Source organism: Somniosus microcephalus, chromosome 3 (assembly GCF_052327205.1).
Source record: "Somniosus microcephalus isolate GS21.2 chromosome 3, FLI_Smic_1.0, whole genome shotgun sequence".
In the NCBI taxonomy this organism is placed as follows: Eukaryota; Metazoa; Chordata; class Chondrichthyes; order Squaliformes; family Somniosidae; genus Somniosus; species Somniosus microcephalus.
This window is the reverse complement of record NC_140989.1, coordinates 274,452,738-274,473,475: the sequence shown is the minus strand read 5'-3', so window position 1 is coordinate 274,473,475 and position 20,738 is coordinate 274,452,738. Positions and strand designations below refer to the sequence as shown.

Genomic DNA, 20,738 nt, shown 5'->3' with positions numbered 1-20,738 from the left:
GGGGAAGTGATTTATACATTAGAAAGGAATCTCTTACTGTTCGCATCTCTCAAAATTCAATGGAAGAAACCTACCAAGATATATTAGTGGAAATGAATTGTGTTTTTTCCTTATCCCCTGCTCCATACTTGGGTGCAGCTAACAGTTGCCCAATCTTGTCCGAATGCTGCTGTAGCACCTACCTGTTGTTTTTTTTTTCTTCTTGGTAAATTCTTTCTGTTGTCTCTTCACTCCCCTCTCGCTCACTTTGGGAAGTACTTGGCCACCACTTGATGCTTTATCTGAGGTTCCCAAACTACTTTTGCTGAGCTCCCCTTCAGAAATTGATGTCCCATGCACGCCCCCTTTCTAAGAAATGCCTGGAGGAGTGCAGCTCCAACAACACAAGTAGCTCGATCCCATCCAGGACAAAACAGCCTGCTTGATTGGCACCCCATCCACCACCTTAAACATTCACCCCCCCTCCACCACTGGTGTCCTGTGGCTGCAGTGTGTACCATCTACAAGATGCATTACAGCCAAGGCTTCTTCGGCAGCACCTCCAAAACTGCGACCTCTACCACCTAGAAGGACAAGGGCAGCAGGCGTGTGGGAACGCCATCACCACCTCCAAGTTGCACACCATCCTGACTTGGAAATTTATCGCCGTTCCTTCATCGCTCAAAATCCTGCAACTCCCTCCCTAACGGCACTGTGGGAGCACCTTCACCCCACAGACTGCAGCGGTTTAAGAAAGTGGCTCACCAATGCCTTCTCAAGGGCAATTAGGGATGGGCAATAAATGCTGGTCTTGCCAGCGACACCCACATCCCAGGAATGAATTAAAAAAAATAAAGTATTTTTGCGTAATTAATGTTGCTGTATTTATAGCTGGTAACTCAAAATAGTTCAGCAATACTGGAGGACCCATAAGTGCAGATGCCATTCCTAATTTATTTTTCATTTAGCCAGTTAGCTTAACATCTGTCATAGGGAAGACGTTAAAAGCTATTATTGAAGACGTTATAGCAGGGCACTTAGAAAAGTTCAAAGTAATCAGGCAGAGTCAACATGGTTTTGTGAAAGGGAAATCATGTTTAACCAATTTATTGGAGTTCTTTGAGGAAGTAACATGTGCTGTGGATAAAGGGGAACCGGTGGATGTACTGTACTTAGATTTCCAGAAGGCATTTGATAAGGCGCCATATCAAAGGTTATTGCGGAAAATAAAAGCTCATGGTGTAGGGGTTAACATATTGGCATGATAGAAGATTGGCTAGCTAACAGGAAACAGAGAGTAGGCGTAAATGGGTCATTTCCTGGTTGTCAAGATGTAACGAGTGGTGTGCCACAGGGATCAGTGCTGGGGCCTCAGCTTTTATATAAATGACTTGGATGAAGGGACCGAAGGTATGGTTGCTAAATTTGCTGATGACAGATAGGTAGGAAAGTAAATTGTGAAGAGGACATGAGGCTACAGAGGGCTATAGATAGTTTGTGAGTGGACAAAGATCTGGCAAATGGAGTATAATGTGGGGAAAATGTGAAATTGTCCATTTTGGCAGGAAGAATAAAAAAGCATATTATCTAAATGGTGAGAGATTGCAGAGCTCTGAGATGCAGAGGGATCTGGGTGTCCTAGTGCACGAATCACTAAAGGTTAGTATGCAGGTACAGCAAGTAATTAGGAAAACTAATAGAATGTTATCGTTTATTGTGAGGGGAATTGAATACAAAAGTAGGGAGGTTATGCTTCAGTTATACAGGGCATTGGTGAGACCACATCTGGAGTACTGTGTACAGTAATGGTGTCCTTATTTAAGGAAGGATGTAAATGTGTTGGAAGCAGTTCAGAGAAGGTTTACTAGACTAATACCTGGAATGGGTGGATTGTCTAATGAGGAAAGGTTGGACAGGCTAGGTTTGTATCCGCTGGAGTTTAGAAGAGTAAGAGGTGACTTGATTGAAACGTAAGATCCTGAGGGGTCTGGCCAGGGTGGATGTGGAGAGGATGTTTCCTTTTGTGGGAGAAACTAGAAACCGGTCACTGTTTTTAAAAATAAGGGTTCGCCCATTTAAGATGGAGATGAGGAGAAATTTTTTCTCAAAGGGTCGTGAGTCTTTGGAACTCTCTTCCTCAGAGGGCGGTGGAAGCAGAGTCTTTGAATATTTTTAAGGCAGAGGTAGATAGATTCTTGATAAGCAAGGGGGTGAAAGGTTATCAGGAGTAGGCGCGAATGTGGAGTAATCAGATCAACCATGATCTTATTGAACGGGGCGGGGGGTAGTACTACAGTGCCACCAATATATATTGCATCCAATTCCTGCTAGTTACAGCTTGAATCCTCCTTGCGCTCTTCAGTTTGGGAACCTCTACTTTATATGGTGACGCTGGTGAAGTTTAGAACTCACCGTGGATGATTGTGTAAACAAACTGGTTAATTGTTTGCTCATTCTGCGTGAAGGACCCAACCTATTGGTCAGCATTGAATGTGGCCCTGATTACGTTGATGCAGCATTACTGCTATGGGCTGAGAAGATTTAATTCTCAATCATGTAGTCCAAGCTCACCCATATTCCTTGGCAGAAGTGAAACAACACTTGGTCACTATATAGCCATTTCATTGTTGCTTTTGAGAGTGACTAAACACTCCAAGTAGCATAAACCTGACTCTCGCCACCTGCAGCTTTGGTGTGAAACAGATGGATCTGGGAAATAGAAGTGAGCAAGAACAAGGAAAATAAAGGAACTGTAAAGGAAACAAGCAAGTGCCTAATATGCCTTGTATCTGGGCAGTGATGCTCAATATTATGCATTACTAGAATCCTGGTGACTTTGCTGTCCAGCATTGTCATCCAGTTTATTTACTGCAATGGTATTGTGCTGTAGGAAAATTGCATTTAGATGGGCTATTTCTTACTGTTGGATGTTTCAATTGAAATGTTGATCATTCAGTTTTATCTTTGTCTCAGGTGGCATTTTGCAGATACCACAGTTCTCCCAGTATCTCTACTTTCTTTTTGCTCCTACTCTAATCTATCGGGACAACTATCCCAGGTAAGCACTGTCTGACCACTTTCTGAAAGCTGATCAATGAGTCACGGCTAAAATCTTGACCTTATCAATGGTGACCGTATAGTGTGCTTAACTATTTATAGCTGTATTTTATATAGGAACAGGAGTACAACATTCAGCCAATTGAACCTGTTCTGCCATTCAGTTAGATCATGGCTGAACTGCACCTCAACTCCATTTACCTGCCTTTGCTCCATATCCCTTGCTACCCTTACTGATCTCAAACTTGAAATTTTCAATTGACCCAGCGTCCCCAGCCTTTTGAGGGAGTAAGTTCCAGACTTGTGTGAAAAGTGCTTACTGATTTCACTCCTAAAATGGCTCTAATTTTAAGATTATGTTCTTTTATTTTGGTAAAAGAAGCCCTATAGAAGTGTGCTACGTCATAAAACTAAGGTACTTGGTTTAAAAACTTTGCTTAAAGGTTTCCAGACAACAGACATTTAGTGTGCAATTGCCCCCCTTTTATTGTGGTTTATTTTAGTCATGTCCATGTTACAGCCAAGTCCAATCCTGTCCTCTCCTGATGTCTGTTACATAGATGCCGTGCAGTACTGGATACAGTCACTGTTCCTAGCCTGTGCCCAGCATGGAGGAAGCTGGGACCAGCTTTGCTGTAGGTGTGCTGCCCCCAAACCGGTTTCTGGATCTGTTTTAAAATAATTACCTCAAGCTGAGTGTTTTTTGATTTAAAAACTGTGCTCCTTTTTAAATTGAGCAGGAATGTTACATTTCACGAAAGAAACTGCATCAATAAACAATTAATTAATTACCATGTTAGCTGAAAATGCTCTTCTTTGGGTACAGGAATCCTACCATTAGATGGAGCTACGTTGCTACAAAATTTGCTCAGGTAAAGCTTTTTAAAAGTTACTTCTGACTAACTCGGCAATATTTCCCTAATACGGTGGAACCACAGTGATCCACCACAATGAAGAGGGCCCATTTGGTGAATACTGGAAGCTGTCAGATATTTGAGAGTCTGATCTCTGTTTTGCCCACGTAGTAGAGTAAATCCCCTCAGTGAATGAAAACAAATACAGTGCAGGAGGAGATTGATGTTGTTAGGTTGTGCGGTGAGGCACAGAACAAGGCTTTCATGCGAAGCCGTGTTCCAAGAAAATTATGGATAATCCAAGGACTGGTAACTGGGCGGGGGGGCGCGGTTCCACTGCTATCAGTTGTGACTGATAAAGATCACCCAACAACAACAACTTGTATTTAAATAGCACCTTTAACGTAGTAAAATGTCCCAAGGCGCTTCACAGGAGTATTAAAAGACAATAAATTTTACACCAAACCACGCAAGGAGAAATTGGGGCAGGTGATCAAAAGTTTGGTCAAAGAGGTAGGTTTTAAGGAGTGTCTTAAAGGAGGAAAGAGAGGTAGCGAGGCAGGGAATTCCAGTGCTTAGGGCCTAGGCAACAGAAGGCATGGCCACCAATGGCTGAGCCATTTTAATCAGGGCAGAATTAGAGGAGTGCAGATATCGCCGGGGGGTTGGGGTTGTGGGGCTGAAGGAAATTGGAGATCGGGAGGAGCAAGGCCATGGAGGGATTTGAAAAACCGGATGGGAATTTTGAAATCAAGGCGTTGCTTAACTGGGAGCCAATGTAGGTCAGCGAGCACAGGAGTGATGGGTGAGCGGGATTTGGTACGAGTTAGGACATGGGCAGCCGAGTTTTGGATGACAAGTTTATGTAGGGTAGAATGTGGGAGGCCAGCCAAGAGTGCGTTGGAATAGTCAAGTCTGGAGGTAACCAAGGCATGGTTGAGGGTTTCAGCAAGGGCAGAGACTGGCGATGTTCCGGAGATGGAAATAGGCGTTAGTTACTCTGTGGATATGTAGTCTGTTGCGAACAGTGTGGTTCAGCCTCAGACAGATGTTAGGGATAGGGATGGAGTCGGTGGCTAGGGAATGGAGTTTATGGATCTTGCTGTGCATAACCTAGCTGCTGCATTTGTCTACTTGAACTCATTGTATTTCAAAATAATTCATTGTATAAAGCTTTGCGATGCATCCGAGAGATATGACAAGGTGATGCAAATCTGTTGTCTTTTAAATTAGGTTTACAGTGTGGCCTTGACTCTAACTTGGTGTGTTAGAGATCCAGACGGTTCTCAATCTGGTGTGATGATGGATTGTGCTGTTGAAAAATTTCCTGTACTACATTTCTGTAATTTCTTTCAGGTTCTGGGCTGCCTGTTTTATGCCTACTATATTTTTGTGCGGCTCTGTATTCCATTGTTCCGAAACATCAGCCGGGAGCCATTCAGTTTGAAAGTCCTAGTTCTTTGCATCTTCAACTCCATCTTGCCAGGTACGGATCCTTCCACACTCATCCTGAAAGTGGAAATGCAACATATAATACAAGTGCTTGTTCCGAATGATGTCATGTTTCCATAATTCTTAGCCAAAAGTAAATTGGTGATCAGGAGACTGATGCAGTAGTGTGTTTGGACCAAACAAGCCTACTTCCAAATGTCGAGGAGAAACATAGTAATATGCTGCTGGCTAAACTTAATGCCAAATTAGTAGTTGGAAATGGCTTCTTAGCTGGTAGTACAACTGTCAAATTACAGAGCTGATTCAGGTGGCACCAATATCCAGTTTAGACTATTTAATTTCCTCTAAGTTGAGTGCTAACTGAGTTTGTATGATTATCCCATTCCTTTGAGCTATTTTTAGCCATGCTTGCAAAGGGTGGAGCCAAGCAGCAGCTTCCTCTATCACATTGCAGAATGTATCTGATGCAGGTCCTTGCATACAGTGATTTGTTTTTTGGGATTGTTTGAGGTATTTCCCCAATGGAAAGGCTTTCTTTCCTCCTCATGGTGTGCCTGAGATTCTTCACCTAACTGGTATGTCTTTGCATTTCTGTCCTCTCGGCAGCTTGAGAAGTTCAGAGATTGTTATTGTGGGGAAGAGTTATGGCAAGAGATCTGGAGACAGAATGAGGGGAGAGGGAGTGTTATTGAAGTTTTCAGATTATCACAACCCTGCCAATTCTGGGAGTATCCTAAAGCTGCATTCTGGTTTGTGTTTCAGGTGTGCTGGTGCTGTTCCTGGCTTTCTTTGCATTCCTGCATTGCTGGCTCAATGCCTTTGCTGAAATGTTGCAGTTTGCTGACAGGATGTTCTACAAGGTAACCTTTGCATTGATATTTTAATTCCAGGAAGTATGGATTGGAGTCCTGCTGCTATTTCCATCTATTGTACCTGACGTCCTCATTCCCTCTAAAGGAGCATCATGGTGTAGTACTTTGGCTCTTTTAGTGCTACCTGTCTCATAAATGGAGAGTTCATTGCCTCCTTGACAGCATTACCCAGTTCACGATAGCATTGAACTACAGTAGATGAGAGTTGTTACGCCTCTGGAGAACCATGCAGCAAAGTGTAAGCCGTATAACTGCTTGTACTTCAAAAGAAAATATAGCTAGATTATCTGTCCAAGCAGTGTACAGCTTTGAAGATATTTCCCAGTTGATGATTTGAACCCAGGTTGATGTGCACAGATTTTTCTACTATGAATCAGGATTTCAGAATTCAGTTCTTTTGCCTGTAAACTAGAGTAATGGTTGTTGGTGATGCTTGTATTTTATCTAAATAGTAGGGACAAATGCATGCATGTGCCCACAATTCCCATAACAGTGAGATTTTCATTTTGGCCATGCCATTAGCATAATGCTGAATAAGGGCCAGCTGTCCCTCAGAGAAAAAGAGGCTCAATCAACTCTGATCACTTGAGGGCATCTTCCAGAGGCCGACTCGGGAATACGATTGCAGCTTGCCCTAGGCTTCCCACCAATGGGTAATGAGGCCAGAAAAGGATGAGCTTTATATAATCAAACACCATGGCAGGATGCAGGCTTCTGACCACCCCCCCCCCCCCCCCCCCCCCCCCCCACCCGCCACGTGGGATGTTAGTGGTGCTGTTGGGAACTGACCAGCAAAGGGAGGGGGTGGAAGTGTAAATCGGGCGACAGTTTGTGAAGGTGGACTGTTGTTCGTGACCAACTATTTCCACTTGGAGCAGATTTCATGCTGCATTGGGGGAATTCTATACAAAATGTTTGTTCCCAAGCTGTTTTCAACCAATAGAGTATGAAATTGTAAATCATGATTGACATACCTCCAAGTGTAAATCTATGTTACTTTGCAACATTTAGGAGAATGTGCCAATTAAATAGAATGCAATTCTACTTTAATAAGGATCAACAGGAATAGAATTTTCTTTGATTGTTAATCTAAATTTGCTCTCTCCCATTTCCATTCAGGACTGGTGGAATTCCACATCATTTGCAAACTATTACCGGACTTGGAATGTAGTGGTCCATGACTGGCTGTACTATTATGCTTACAAGGACTTTCTCTGGGTAAGGAGCTATTTCCAGCCGTTGGATTGACATGAGAAAGTGGAGTGAATCTGAATCTAGATTCACTTGGTCTGTTCTGATTGACCTCTAATGCTCGATTCCAATTGGAAAAACACTGGCTGTATTAGAATTTCCTTTTAATGAGTTTTTTGAACAGTTTAGATCTAGGGAGTGCTATTCTAGGGTCCCATTCAGCAGAATTGAGGTAGCCTGAAATACCTCATGATTTTGTAGATAGTTTTACTGTATTTATAACATTGATCTCAGTTAATGATGTGAAGAATGCAAAAGAATTGTCGTTTGTTTCTTCACCCTACCCTTTCTCTTTTGAGATGCACTCTTCCAAATACTCGAGATTTGATTTCTGATTTTGTGTTTGGCGATTTAAGAAGTGACTCAGTCAGTCAATTGTTGAGTAGTTTTGGCGAAAACTGGAGCTGCACACATTGAAATCTACTTCAAGATGGGAGTCTTGACATCCTGAGAGTAGTCGTACTTATTCCAGTAGATAAGTAGACCAGTTTAATGCAAATCATTACCCGATATCATGCACCTACTGCTGGATTTAGGCCGATGTGAAGTTAACACCAAAATTCTAGTGCTGTTATGCTTTTGGTCACGAAATGGATTTTGTTTCAAGGCACTTGGCAGCCGTGAGTTCCAATTGTGTTGCATTAATGTATCAAAAGTTCAAGTAGTTGCTCATAGGAAGCATGAACTTCCACTTTCGAAGCTACACATGAACAATTTATTGACTGTTCGTATGCCAGCCCAAATTCATCCTCATCACCTCCAGAAGCCCTCTACTCAACAAAATATACAGCATTCTTCAGATGCACTCCATTACTATATTAAATTGTTAATTTTAAAATTCAGCTCATTTTATAAATGCTGAAAATGTGCATTTGTATCTAATCTTTAATGCAGTAAAATTCAGATGTTAATTGAATTAAAAGGTCAAGTACAGCTTTAAAAATGTTGCAGTGGTTTTTCAAGAGTTTATATTTTTTAAACCATCAATATGTACTGTTCAAAATATTACATTTATTTGGAATTTATACCTAATATTTTAAAAGCTATACAGCACACCATTTCGAAGCAGCAAACTTGGCATAGATTGGAAAGGGGAGGAGCAAAGACTGTGCACTTCAGCATTTCCATGTTATCTTATAAAGGAGTTTGAATCTTGGGGAATGAGGCAGGAAATGGCATAGATTGGAACACAGGTTTATGGTGGTCAATGAAAACACAGATTTCGTGCTGAAATTGAGTTAAACTTGGAATTGGTTTTAGAGCCTGAATGATTATACAGGCAGTTCTCTGGATTGTACTTGTCAATTAACCCTTTAGACCAGGGTAATTCACCTATTTTTAGCTTCCAATTCGACCACCGATTGTAAAATTTGTAATGTTTGCTCTTTTCAAATGCCTGACTTAACCCGGTCTTTTGTCTATTTTACAGTTGTTCACCCACCGGTTTAGGGCTGCTGCTATGTTATCTGTCTTCACAGTGTCTGCTGTAGTTCATGAGTATGTACTGGCAGTTTGTTTTGGGTTCTTCTATCCGGTCCTCTTCTGTCTGTTCATGTGCTTTGGAAGTAAGTATTTTTCTATTTTGACTTCTAAGTCTCCTGTACAGCCATACTAGGCATTGATCATTGTTGATGGGTACAGTTATTCAAGCATATTGTAAAATACAGTATAGTATTCTGTGGACTTCTAGCTTTTTAAAAGTTCTCTCTTTACTCCCCGTCCTCACTCAATGTCCACTGATCTGGAATTCCACCGAGATTCATTGGATACCAGTGAGGACAAGAAAATCTGTTTGTGCGCACAGAGGCCAATTGTAGCACCCCTACCCTGCGCTAGCTGAGATCGGCTACCTCAGCGCAGATGACATTTTCAATCTTTCTGGTCTGTGTGGCTCAGTTCCGCACTGGGCAGCACACTGACTCACTGGGCTATTGGGGGAGCATTATGCTTCCTAGCTTAATTCAGCTCACCTTGGACTTGAACTAAATCCTAGTATCCCTATTTGTTTAAGTTGATTTATCTGTTGATAATATTACAATAGGTCAGCACATATACCAGAAACGCTGTCGACAGAGGTCACGGACCATCATCAAAGACCCTACCCACCCCAGCCAGTCTGTTCGCCCTCCTGCCATCTGGGAGACGCTACAGATGCATTTGCACCCGAACGACCAGATTTAGGAACAGCTTCTTTCCCAGGCTGTCATCCTACTGAACTCCACAAATAAACTCTATAAAGCCTGCACATCTGCCAATGCACTTTATTATGGTTATGTTTATGTTAATGTATTACAAGCCAAATGTATGTTGAATGTTTAAATGTCTTAATCTAAATGTACACTCTCGGGAGCCGCAAGCCTACATTTCGTTGTACTGCACTTGTGCACTAACAATGACAAAGTTGATTATGATTATGAAGATAATCATTCTGAAGATGCTTATTGTGTGTTTTGATTTGGTGTGTTTATTGTTTGGTTGCTTCGTAATAACAATTGGCAGATGAGCCTATTTTATATGCCATTTAAAAAATGTTTTTGCACCCATGCCTTTCAGCCCCTCTAGTGTGCTCTTGAATCTTTGTGGGAGATATGAGAACAGTTTTGATTGGTTGCCAATTCACCTTTTGAGACCTTCTAAATGTTTGTTTTATATGTAGAAGGGAACCCTGGTATTGAATGCAATACTGCGGTCTAGGTAGCTATCGACTTGCATTTAATGGTCAGTAACTGCTATCTTGATACTGAAAGCTCCTTCCAAGTGTTAATGGATTTTTTTTCTCCCCCGCCACACCACCTCTCTTCTCCCCCCCCCCCCCCCCCCCCCCACATTAGTGGCGTTCAATTTCGTACTGCATGACCGTCGGAAAGGTCCTGTCTGGAACGTGGTGATGTGGACATCGCTGTTTCTGGGCCAGGGCATGTTGGTGTGTCTATATTCACAAGAGTGGTATGCCCAGCAACATTGTCCACTTACTAATGTAAGTCTATATGTAAAAATGAACAGGAAGAGTTTATTCTAATAATTGGACAAGTGTACAGCCGGCGGTTTTGTCAGAATACTAAAGATTGTGTGAGTAATGGTGGGGTCAGGGGGTCGTCAAGAAAGCCGCATTTTGTTTGACCGGACTGATTTCACGGAGAGAAAGTAAAAATCCAAATGTTACAATCTAAGAAAATCAGAAATTTTTAGTCGTTGGCAGAATGTTTATACCGAAGTGGTTGGAGGACCCAGCCACAGTGTTGCTGTGTTTTACAAATATCTCTATTACTGTTACACTCTCAATGTTGTATGGTATTTTGAAAACAAAAATGTATTTGTTCTTTGCAGCCATCCTTCTTGGATTTATTGAAGCCACGGTCCTGGACCTGCCGTTTGCACTTGTAATGGATGCAACCTATGGTCCCTACCTTTACAGAAGTCTGGGAATGTTTTCGTCGGATCGCAGCAGCACCTTTCATAAACCAAATGAATGTTTCTCTTGCACCAGATAGTGCCTACTTCCTGCTCTGTCTTTGGTTTTGGTCATAGAGCCGGATGTTCTCCTAGAACCATTAATCACAGGACAAATACCAATTTAGTGCTACACATACTGTATTAAGCAGCCACCTTCTGCATTCATGGGTGGGAGGAATGCTAGAAACAAAATACTGACTGGAGGGGAAGGAGTTTCGAATCTTTAATTTCCCCCATATAGAAACCTTGAGGGGGGAAATAAAACTTGACAATTGAAGTATATTTAATAAAAAAAAGTTATGTGCTTCATATGCACAGGTTGCAGTTTGCAAGTGTGTGTCATTTTATTGTTCCATATACAATACAAAATTAAATAAAGGAAGATAATTTCTCAGCTTAGTGCTGTAAGGCCAGCATTCCCACCAGGCAAGTTTCTTATCTCGGTCAGACAGTTTTGGAAGCGATACAGTAGAAGCCAGAAATTTCCCGCAGAGGAGAAAATTGATTGAGTTGTTTTTGGCCTTGTCTGCATGCCAGCAGATGGCGCCAAAGCACCAGTCACAGAAGCATGGATTAAGCAATGGTGTATGGCTAAAAATGGTTTAAAGGGAATAGAAAATATGGCCATTATTTATTGGGCTGTATCAAGAGTGAAACAAATGGAATATTCCAGTGTTGAACAATGTATGGTTCTTTGTCTTGCATCTTTTTATTTTGGATGCCTTTTTTATGGGCTCCCCTTCTCTCCTGAAGACACTGCCATGTGCTTGGTATGGTTCCATGGATGTCTATCACCACCTTGTACCTCATTCAGATTACCATTCTTGATACTTGTGCCTGCACAGTGAGAACCCTGACCAATATGTTAGCCAGTGGCTCAGTTGGTTGCACTCTCACCTGAGTCAGAAGGTTGTTACATTACAACAGTGACTACACTTTATATAAAAAAAAAAAAAATTACTTTATTGGCTGTAAAGCACTCTGGGATGTCCGGTGGTCATGAAAGGAGCTATATCAATGCAAATCTTTTTTCTTTTCATTGTTTCTCCTCCCTACCCCAGGAGTGCTGAGGCCAATTATAATACCCCCATTGCCATTCCAATTGAGATGACCTAACTAATGACACTGGGAATGAAAGTAGGACCCTCCTGATCTCCATGGGCCAATACAGTGCATTTACTTACTAAGCTAGATTCACTTTGATATAATTCTAACAAGAATGGTTGAAAGTTACTGTCCATGATGCTGTTCTGCATGGTTGACAACTGCCTGTGATGTCGACAACTTCAGTGTCAACCAGTCAGATAAGTAAAATGTCTGTTTTAAATATCATAGGATTGAATATGCTCTGAGTATTCTGCCTAGCGTTCTCCTGCAGAAATCAGCATAATGCTGTGTTTCTGCACTGGCAGGTCTTGTCCTAGCTTATTTATTCTAGGACAGTAATTGTTGAACTATTTAAAATGAAGGGAAAATATAATTACCAACAGCAAACTTAATTTTGATAAATAATGGATTCACTATTAAAGCTGTGGTGTTCAGAATTCCAAAATCCTGGCTGACCTGTTGAATTTTGTCATTTATGTTGCTCCCATTGAATAAGAACACACCTGCCTGCACCTGTCCTAATGTCAAAATCACCATTTCCAGGGGCAAAACTGAATTGTAGCACTGAAATTAAGATGGTGGTGGTGGTGTCTTGAGCATTGGGGTTAATTATGAATCCATTAACTGTGGAAATCTTACCATTTGTAATAAGTCAACAGTTTCCTTTTTAACTATTTCAATTTTGAGATGAGAAAGCTAGTGTAATGTTACAATGGTAGACACTGCACATGTATTAAGGGTGGCTGCTTATTACAAGTGACATTTAGTATCACTTTATTGTATTACTCTCCTAGATTTTTTTTCCTACTGTTTGAAGTCTTTGATTGGAAGCCTAAAAAGTGAAATGTATAATAAATAAACACTGAATCCATTTTCCCATCTTTTCAGCCTCACTGCCAAAGAAAGTTAATACTCATCCAGGGAAGCATTTAGGAAGCTGTAAATGTCTATAGCACCACATGCTATATAGTCAAGGAAAATACTTGGATTTTAAGGCCCCTTTAAAGGTTACTTTTAATGTTTTACCCCAATGATTCCTACCTTTTAAAAATAAATGTAATTCCCCCACCTAGTCAGGTTTTGGGGGATGCTTCAATAACAATCCCCCGAAGTTATTACTCCTGAGCAGTGTGACCAGTGGCAAGAAGCTTTTTGTTCTGGGCCTGGAGCGACATGGGGTGCTATTACACGGCAGGACTTTCTATCTGGGAGGTGGAGAAGAAAGGCAGCTGATAAGCTAACTCACCCAAGCATGTCTTGTTTATTGTTAGCCAATCCAAGCAGTCCTTGGCAGTATTGTGGAAAAAGCAGTAGCCCTGGTCTGTTCTCCCTCTTGACCAAAGGTGGCTGTCCAGCAAATAATTTCTGCAGGAAAATAAAAGGGATTTAAAAAAATAATATATTTATTTAAAAGGTTGTGTGGGGGGATTAATTATCATCTGAACCTTTTGCTTTTCCTGGTAGCTGGTTGTGTACTGACTAGAGTTTACACCAAAGGCAATGAGGTGGAGCTGGAGGGGGCTGCAGATTTTTTTTTTCTGCGATTGCTCTATACTCACAATTACAGTTTTGTCTTCTAATGCACTTGCACATTTCATTCTGATTCTGCATTGAAAAGTGATTGTTCATGTGCCAAATGTTTTTCTTTCTGTATATACTGGTATAGATCTTGAAATATACTGGTCATTGGAAAGAGTGCATTTACAGACCAATGTATCACTTCTGCCCTTGGCTCAGCCAAGCTGCATTTGTTCGGCTGTACAGGACTATAACTTGCTCTGTGAAGTGCTCCGTTTTTAACTAACTGCAAGGGGGTGATGAATGGGTTCAGGGCTGGCACCTGTAACTCGAATAATGACTTCTGGTAAAGCATTCTTTATGCCAACATGTGGTGCTACAAAGTAGTGGGTTGCAGGTTAGTACTTGTCATTCACGGTATAGAGTTGCTTCAGATTGAAGGCATTCCAGTGGGGAGGATGTCCAAGACCATAATTGGGCACGTCATGTAACCACTTCCCCAAGAATTCATATTCAGAAGTTATCTATTTGGTATCCCTTTGGAAAACTGCAACCTATATCATATTCCAAATTGATGCATGTCTAGTATTTGTGCCAGCTGATTCCTTATTACTGTACTGATATCCTTTTCCCCCTCCCCCAGAATTTTGCCAGGTGCACACAAAAGTGCTTGCTATTTTCGTACCCCACTTCAAGGCCTATAATGTTCTGCAAAGACTATGATTTGAGACACAGTTATCTAGAAAGGGAGCAGTGTTTTGAAGAGCAGCACATGCTCTCATATGTTCAGAGCAGAAGCACAGATCAGATGAATATTACATTTTATACTACAGTTGTGTTAATCCAAAGATGTATTTTAAATGGGAACACTATTTTTGGGATGTCCATTAACAGAAGGATGGAAATGTCCAAGAAAGGGACCTTATGAAATGTTTTAGAAATAAATGTATGAGTATTAGACACTGAATAGACAACTTATTTTAAGTCTGTCTTGGGGCTTTTACTGCTGTGAAACATGACCATTGTTAGGATATTTTGTTAATACTTTGAACAAAATTGCTGGCCAGTGAATGATAGAGAAATGCTGCTGGAGAGAAGAAAGATCTGTTTACTGTACTCCTGATATTCCAACCTGTTGACGAGCATTTGGAATATGGTTGTTACTTAGGCAGTGAGTCTCTGTCCATGTTATATTCTTTAATCATTACTTTTATGATTAATTAAAATAACATTTAAATAAGCCCATTATTTGCAGTGTCAGGCCATATTGTATGAATGCCACAAACTGTATTGAAGGATCTCTATTCTGCCATTTTGACCTGTATTGATTTAAAAAAAATAAAAAAATATATATATATACACACACCTCCTGACTCAGATTACACACTGCAAAAAAAAAAATGGTAACCATCTAACATCAGTTACGTGGCACTGTACCATGTTATAGCACAAATGCTTGATGCTTCTGTTTGTCATAAGCACTCTGACCTCCCTGGCAGGATGGATTCCATTGCCCCTTTTGGCAGTGTAAAACTAAATTGTATAGCTGGGATAGATTTACAAGGCTGGTACCTATCTAGAGAGTTCTATTTGTAAAGAGTTGGAAGTTTGCTCTCGTGGTCTGATGTCCTAGAAACTTGATTTTTAAAGGCTTGTAACTCCTTATCTAACCGTTGCAAGGCGTTCGTGGGCCACAAAACGATATATAGATAAATATACAGCTAGCTACATAGAGTATTGTACTTGTCATGAAGTATTATCTTGCATTATTTACTTTCATCAAGCAGCATTTTGGACTGTTGTCTGTGAAACTAACGGTGCACTTCGCGCCATTGTGAAGCAGTTTTCATTCACACGGATTCTGTAGTTGTAGTGTAAATGCAGCTTGAATACACTTCTGGGGGTTTGGCCTGGTGCCAAAGTGAAGCACAGTGAGACTCATTGTGCCTTGTTTTAGAGTGCGTTCAGGCCTTGTCACCCAATTTACAGTCCAAGTTTAGTGTTGGTGAAGCCAAAATTGCTTTGCGCTGATACCAAACTTCTAACGTGAATGCTGCTTGCTTCATTTGTCTTTGTATGCAGTTTCATTGGTTTGATGCATCACTGTTGCACAACAGTTTAGTGCATTTCTAAAATGCATTCACTTTTTTCTGTTAACTTTTGGACTGAAAGCATTGTCCAAAAGCAGTTGTCTCAAATGTTTTCACTAATTGTCATCTGTTTGCTGTAGAACAGATTCCACTTTTGACATTGTAGAGGACAGGATGATGTCTGCACATTTGTAACCTTTAATGTCTATTGATTGCCATTTTGGGGACAGTAGGTTAAATTGTTGTTGGAAAGGACTTGCATTTACATAGAACCTTTCACTACCTCAGGATGTCCCAAATGCTTGACAATGAATTACTTTAAGTATAGTCACTGTCGTAATGTAGGACAACAAAGCAGCCATTTTGTGCACGGCAAGGTCCCACAAAAAACGAGGTACATGATTCAGTATATGTTTTTGATATGTTGAGGGATAGATATTGCCTAGGACACTGAACTCTCCTGCTCTTATTCAAATAATGCCATGGGATCTCTTAATGTCCACCCAAGAGAGCAGAAGGGGCCTCGGATTAACATCTCATTTGAAAATGGCACCAATAACAGTGCTGCACTGAAGTGTCCACCTAGATTATGTGCTTAAGTCTCGAGTGGGGCTTGAACCCATGAACTTATGAATCAGACACACAAGTGCTACTGTTGAGCCAAGGCCAAAGTACAGTTGATATATAACTTTTTAAAAAACATACATAAGCTTGTTTTTACAACCATCTTGCAGTACAGATCACTTACAAAATTAGTTCAGCTTTATCCTTGATGGTTGACATATTCTGAATCATGTATAGAATTCAAGACAAAATTACACACTTTATGGTGATTTAAAAAAAAAAAATGACTAGATTATCTTCCTCCCTGATCCTGGAGGTGATTTCTAACTACAGGGATTGTCAACGTGCCATCAGGCCAAATAGGAAAACTTGAACAGGTATCAAAATTGGTTTGTCAGCAAGCTTGGAGTTACTTGGCTTAAAGAATAAGTAACTTTTTGCAGAGGATGGGGTAACTACATTTATTTGTGAGGCAGCAGGTTTCAATATTGACATGTAAATGTCAGTTCTACTGTTTCCAATTATTTTGCTTTAGGTCTGCTTTGTGGCATTTCTGGATGTTGCAAGGTGAAGGAAGAGCGGTGTCAAACTTTGTTAAATCTGTTAGTTCAGCGCTAATTGTATGCACATCAGCTGCAATACTGTACCTGTTAATCTTGTGTCTATAAAATGAAGCAAGACTAAGGTTTTAAGCTGAATACCAAGGCTTTTTTTTGGCTCCTCAGAAGGTTGAGGGGAGACTGCTATAAACTGTAAATTTGTGCCAGTATTAATATGGGCCAAGTTACCATTTGACAGATCATTTATGAATATTGCAGAAAAAGTTTAGTTTTGTTCCAGATTTAGTTTAGTTTTAACATTCTCATTTGTTTTCCCAGCAAAGTAAAACTTTTTTAGTGAATATCTTCTTTGACTTGTCTTTGCCAGTTGTTGAAATCTATCTAATTTGCATTTGAATGAGTGACCCCCCTCCTGAGTGTTGAAATAGCTTCGCGTCCTTAAAATTATTGCCTTCCAACAGGCAAAACTGGCCCCAAAAAACTACCAAGATAGATTTAAAAAAAAAAAAAAAAAAAAAAAATTTTTTTTTTTAAACTCTAGGAACAATTCACTACCTGGTGGAGTGAGACTCCACAACTTGGTCCCTTTTTAGGGGGCCTCAAGTTGAGTGTGATGTCAAGACCATAAATCACATGATTACCAGGGTCTTCCACCACATTAATTACCAGCCCTAAATAACTAGCGGGAATAATTTGTAGTAATGTAGTAAATCTAACAATTTCACGATTGCAATTAAGATTAATGGGGAGTCGGATGGCGAGAAGAGACTTAGCGGCTTGGGCAAGGTTAGCAGCGCAAATCGTCCAGCAATTTGCAGGGAATCTGAACTCATGGTGCAGCTCTTTGACTCTGAATTCCTGGATCTTTTATGAGTTAATGGTGAATGTCATTAATAAGTCATTCTATTGGCACGACTTCCCAGTAATTACTGGCCCCTTGTATTTTGGTGTGCACTTTTTTTAAGATTAATGCCACTTTCACATTCCTATAGTTGTGGTTGGAATCTAAATATTACTAGCTATGTGCAAGGGTTGTAGAATTTATACCCATTTTATCCACCCTCTTTTGGAAACCACATGACAATCCTTGATCCAAAGTAGTGGACAGATGACCTTTTCCAAATCTCTGCAAATGCCATTCTGCAACCAGTTATGGAGGTATGCCAGCAGAACATGGTTTGACCACCCCTCTGCCTTGTTTTCTTTACTCTATCCTTGACAATTTTCCCTCGTAGGCCCACCTGAAAAATGTCACATTCTGGGCAGTGATCTGTCCGCCAGCAATCTGTGGTGGTGCACCAATGTGGTCCCACACGCTGTATTTTAAATGGTACATCTTTTTCTCTTGCTCTCCTCCACACCCACACCTTGTTCCTTAGTCAGACACTGCAAATGTAAAGATGAACACTTGCCTTTGTATTTCTGTCTCTGACATTGGATGGAACAAATTTTGTCTTGAACTGAGGCAGTTATGGCAATTTGCAGAGCACCTTCTCTTCCCTCCAAATTGCCACTTTCCTTCTCCCGTCCCCTCTCCTAACATCTCCCGTCTGAAGGAAGTGTTGACACAGGAAGTCATTTCACCATGTTTTCCTGCTCTACATGGCAAAAAGAAAATCATACAAAGGAAAGAATTGCATTGTTAATTTTCAAAAAATCTTGTAACTACATGTTTTGAATTGAACTTTGCATGTAAAATAGATAATGTTGGAAACCAAGCAATATGTAGATAGCTGATGATTAGTGTTTGTATAGAAAATTACATTATTTCTTCTGTACTAATAACACAATTAAGAAATTGGCTCAGAAATAAGCTGTTGTGCCACTTTTTGACTGAGATCTGCACTTAAGTAACTTCATGTCCTTAGTTTGTTAAATAATTTCATGAGTACCACCCTCTAATGGGGCAATTAAAAGTGTACGATATTTACAGATGAACAAAAACATCTTGAGATTGTCATAAAACCTGTTTTCCTCATTGACAAAAGGTCTGCTGTGGAACAAAATTTGGGTCGTGTTTTAACAGTATACATCATGCTTCTACCTGCTGCAGCATATTTTCGTGCACTGACTTTCAGTGCTATTGTACACGTTTGGTATAAGGCCAAGTGCATGCAGTTCTTTAACTTACGATCCCCTCAAAATTAAGGCATCCCAATAGTTGTGCGACAGAAAAGGGAAGTGGGGAGTTAAATGGAAGGAAGGAAACTGGTTTAATAGTCAGGCGTGTAATGTTTTTGGATTAATCGTTCATTCAATGCCAACTTAACAGTTGGAAAAGTGCAATAAACATATACTGTATACAGAAATGGCATAAATAGGTTAATCAGTGTTCAATGTACCAGCAGTTTCCAATTTGTACTGTAACCATAGAAACATGCCCTATTCTGCTGTGAAAGAGGAAGGACATTTTGATACCATCCAGTCACTTCTTGTAAGTTGTACTTTTAAAATCTAAATAAAATTGTTTGTCTCTAGTACTTGACTGCCTTGAAACGTCTGTTCTGTTTTGATGCTGATCTTTGAGCAGTAGATAGGTCCACTGATCTCCAGACAATCCGACTCCTGTGCTATGTGAAGGATTCCCAAGTGAAGAAAGTTCATGTTAAGGGGAGAAAGTTAGGGTTTTCTTCAATCTTCAAATGGATGCTATTTTGTTTGTGGGTATTTTTCTACCCTTTTTAATCTTGATTTTGCTGCTCTCTTGTCCCAACTCCCCATGCTTTCAGGAGTGTCTAGGTTTGGTAACATGCCTCGGAAAATGAAAAGAAAACCCTAGTGTTTGTTTAACCTACTGAAATTATCCATATGCCTCCACAGGATCTCCAGTCCTTAATGAACAAGCACATGGAAACATAGAAGATAGGAGCAGGAGTAGGCCATTTGGCCCTTCGAGCCTGCTCTGCCATTCAATGAGATAATGGCTGATCATCCAAATTCAGTTCCCTGTCCCTCCCTTCTCCCCATATCCCTTCATCCCTTTAGCCTTAAGAAATATATCCAACTCTCTTTTTTGAATATATTTAATGAACTGGCCTCCACTACCCTCTGTGGCAGAGAATTCCACAGGTTCACCACTCTCTGGGTGAAGAAATTCCTCCTCATTTCAGTCCTAAATGGCTTACCCCTTATCCTTAGACTATGACCCCTGGTTCTGGAATCCCCGGCCATCAGGAACATCCTTCCTGCATCTCGTCTGTCCAGGCCTGACAGAATTTTATAAGTTTCGATGAGATCCCCTCTCAATCTTCTAAACTCCAGCGAGTATAAGCCCAATCGACACAATCTCCTCATACGTCATTCCTGCCATCCCAGGTATCAGCCTGGTGAATCTTCGCTGCACTCCTTTCATGGCAAGAACGTCCTTCCTCCGGTAAGGCGACCAAAACTGCACACAATACTTAAGGTGCGGTCTCGCCAAGGCCCTGTACAACTGCAGCAAGACATCCTTGTTCCTGTACTCGAACCCTCTTGCTACGAAGGCCAACATACCATTTGCCGCCTTAACCGCCTGCTTACCTTCAGCGACTAGTGCACAAGAACACCCAGGTCTCTTTGCACTTCCCCTTCTCCCAATCTATTGCCATTCAAATAATAATCTGCCTTCCTGTTTTTGCCACTAAAGTGGATAACCTCACATTTATCCACATTATAGTGCATTTGCCATGTTTATGCCCAATCACCCAATCTGTCCAAATCGTACTGGAGTTTCTCGACATCCTCCTCACAGCTTACCCTCCCACCCAGCTTTGTGTCGTCTGCAAATTTGGAGATATTACATCCAATTCCCTCGTCCAGATCATTAATATATATTGTGAACAGCTGGGGTCCTAGGACCGATCCTTGCGGTACCCCACTAGTCACTGCCTGCCACTCGGAAAACGACCCGTTTATTCCAACTCTTTGCTTTCTGTCCGCCAACCAGTTCTCTATCCAAGTCAATACCTTGCCCCCAATCCCATGTGCGTTAATTTTGCATGC

At 40.9% G+C, this 20,738-nt stretch overlaps 1 protein-coding gene and 1 long non-coding RNA gene across 6 annotated transcripts in view; one reads left to right on the top strand and one right to left on the bottom strand.

Moving 5' to 3' along the window:
• Window positions 1-19,237, top strand: part of LOC147121968 (sterol O-acyltransferase 1-like) — an 81,842-nt gene extending 62,605 nt beyond the window's left edge. For all 5 annotated transcript variants that reach the window (XM_085982563.1, XM_085982561.1, XM_085982560.1 and 2 more), the window contains exons 9-16: window positions 2,953-3,037; window positions 3,863-3,908; window positions 5,247-5,376; window positions 6,105-6,202; window positions 7,334-7,432; window positions 8,895-9,030; window positions 10,297-10,442; window positions 10,793-19,237. In XM_085982563.1, coding sequence (XP_085838689.1) covers window positions 2,953-3,037; window positions 3,863-3,908; window positions 5,247-5,376; window positions 6,105-6,202; window positions 7,334-7,432; window positions 8,895-9,030; window positions 10,297-10,442; window positions 10,793-10,849 — 797 coding nt within the window. In that variant the 3' untranslated portion in view covers window positions 10,850-19,237. The remainder of the gene's footprint in view (window positions 1-2,952; window positions 3,038-3,862; window positions 3,909-5,246; window positions 5,377-6,104; window positions 6,203-7,333; window positions 7,433-8,894; window positions 9,031-10,296; window positions 10,443-10,792) is intronic.
• The window catches only part of LOC147121967 (uncharacterized), a 35,193-nt gene continuing 19,768 nt past the window's right edge, over window positions 5,314-20,738 (bottom strand). The window contains exons 2-4 of the long non-coding RNA XR_015077656.1: window positions 13,272-13,390; window positions 10,873-11,007; window positions 5,314-5,399 (exon numbers count right to left, since the gene is read on the bottom strand). This is a non-coding gene — a long non-coding RNA (uncharacterized LOC147121967). The remainder of the gene's footprint in view (window positions 5,400-10,872; window positions 11,008-13,271; window positions 13,391-20,738) is intronic.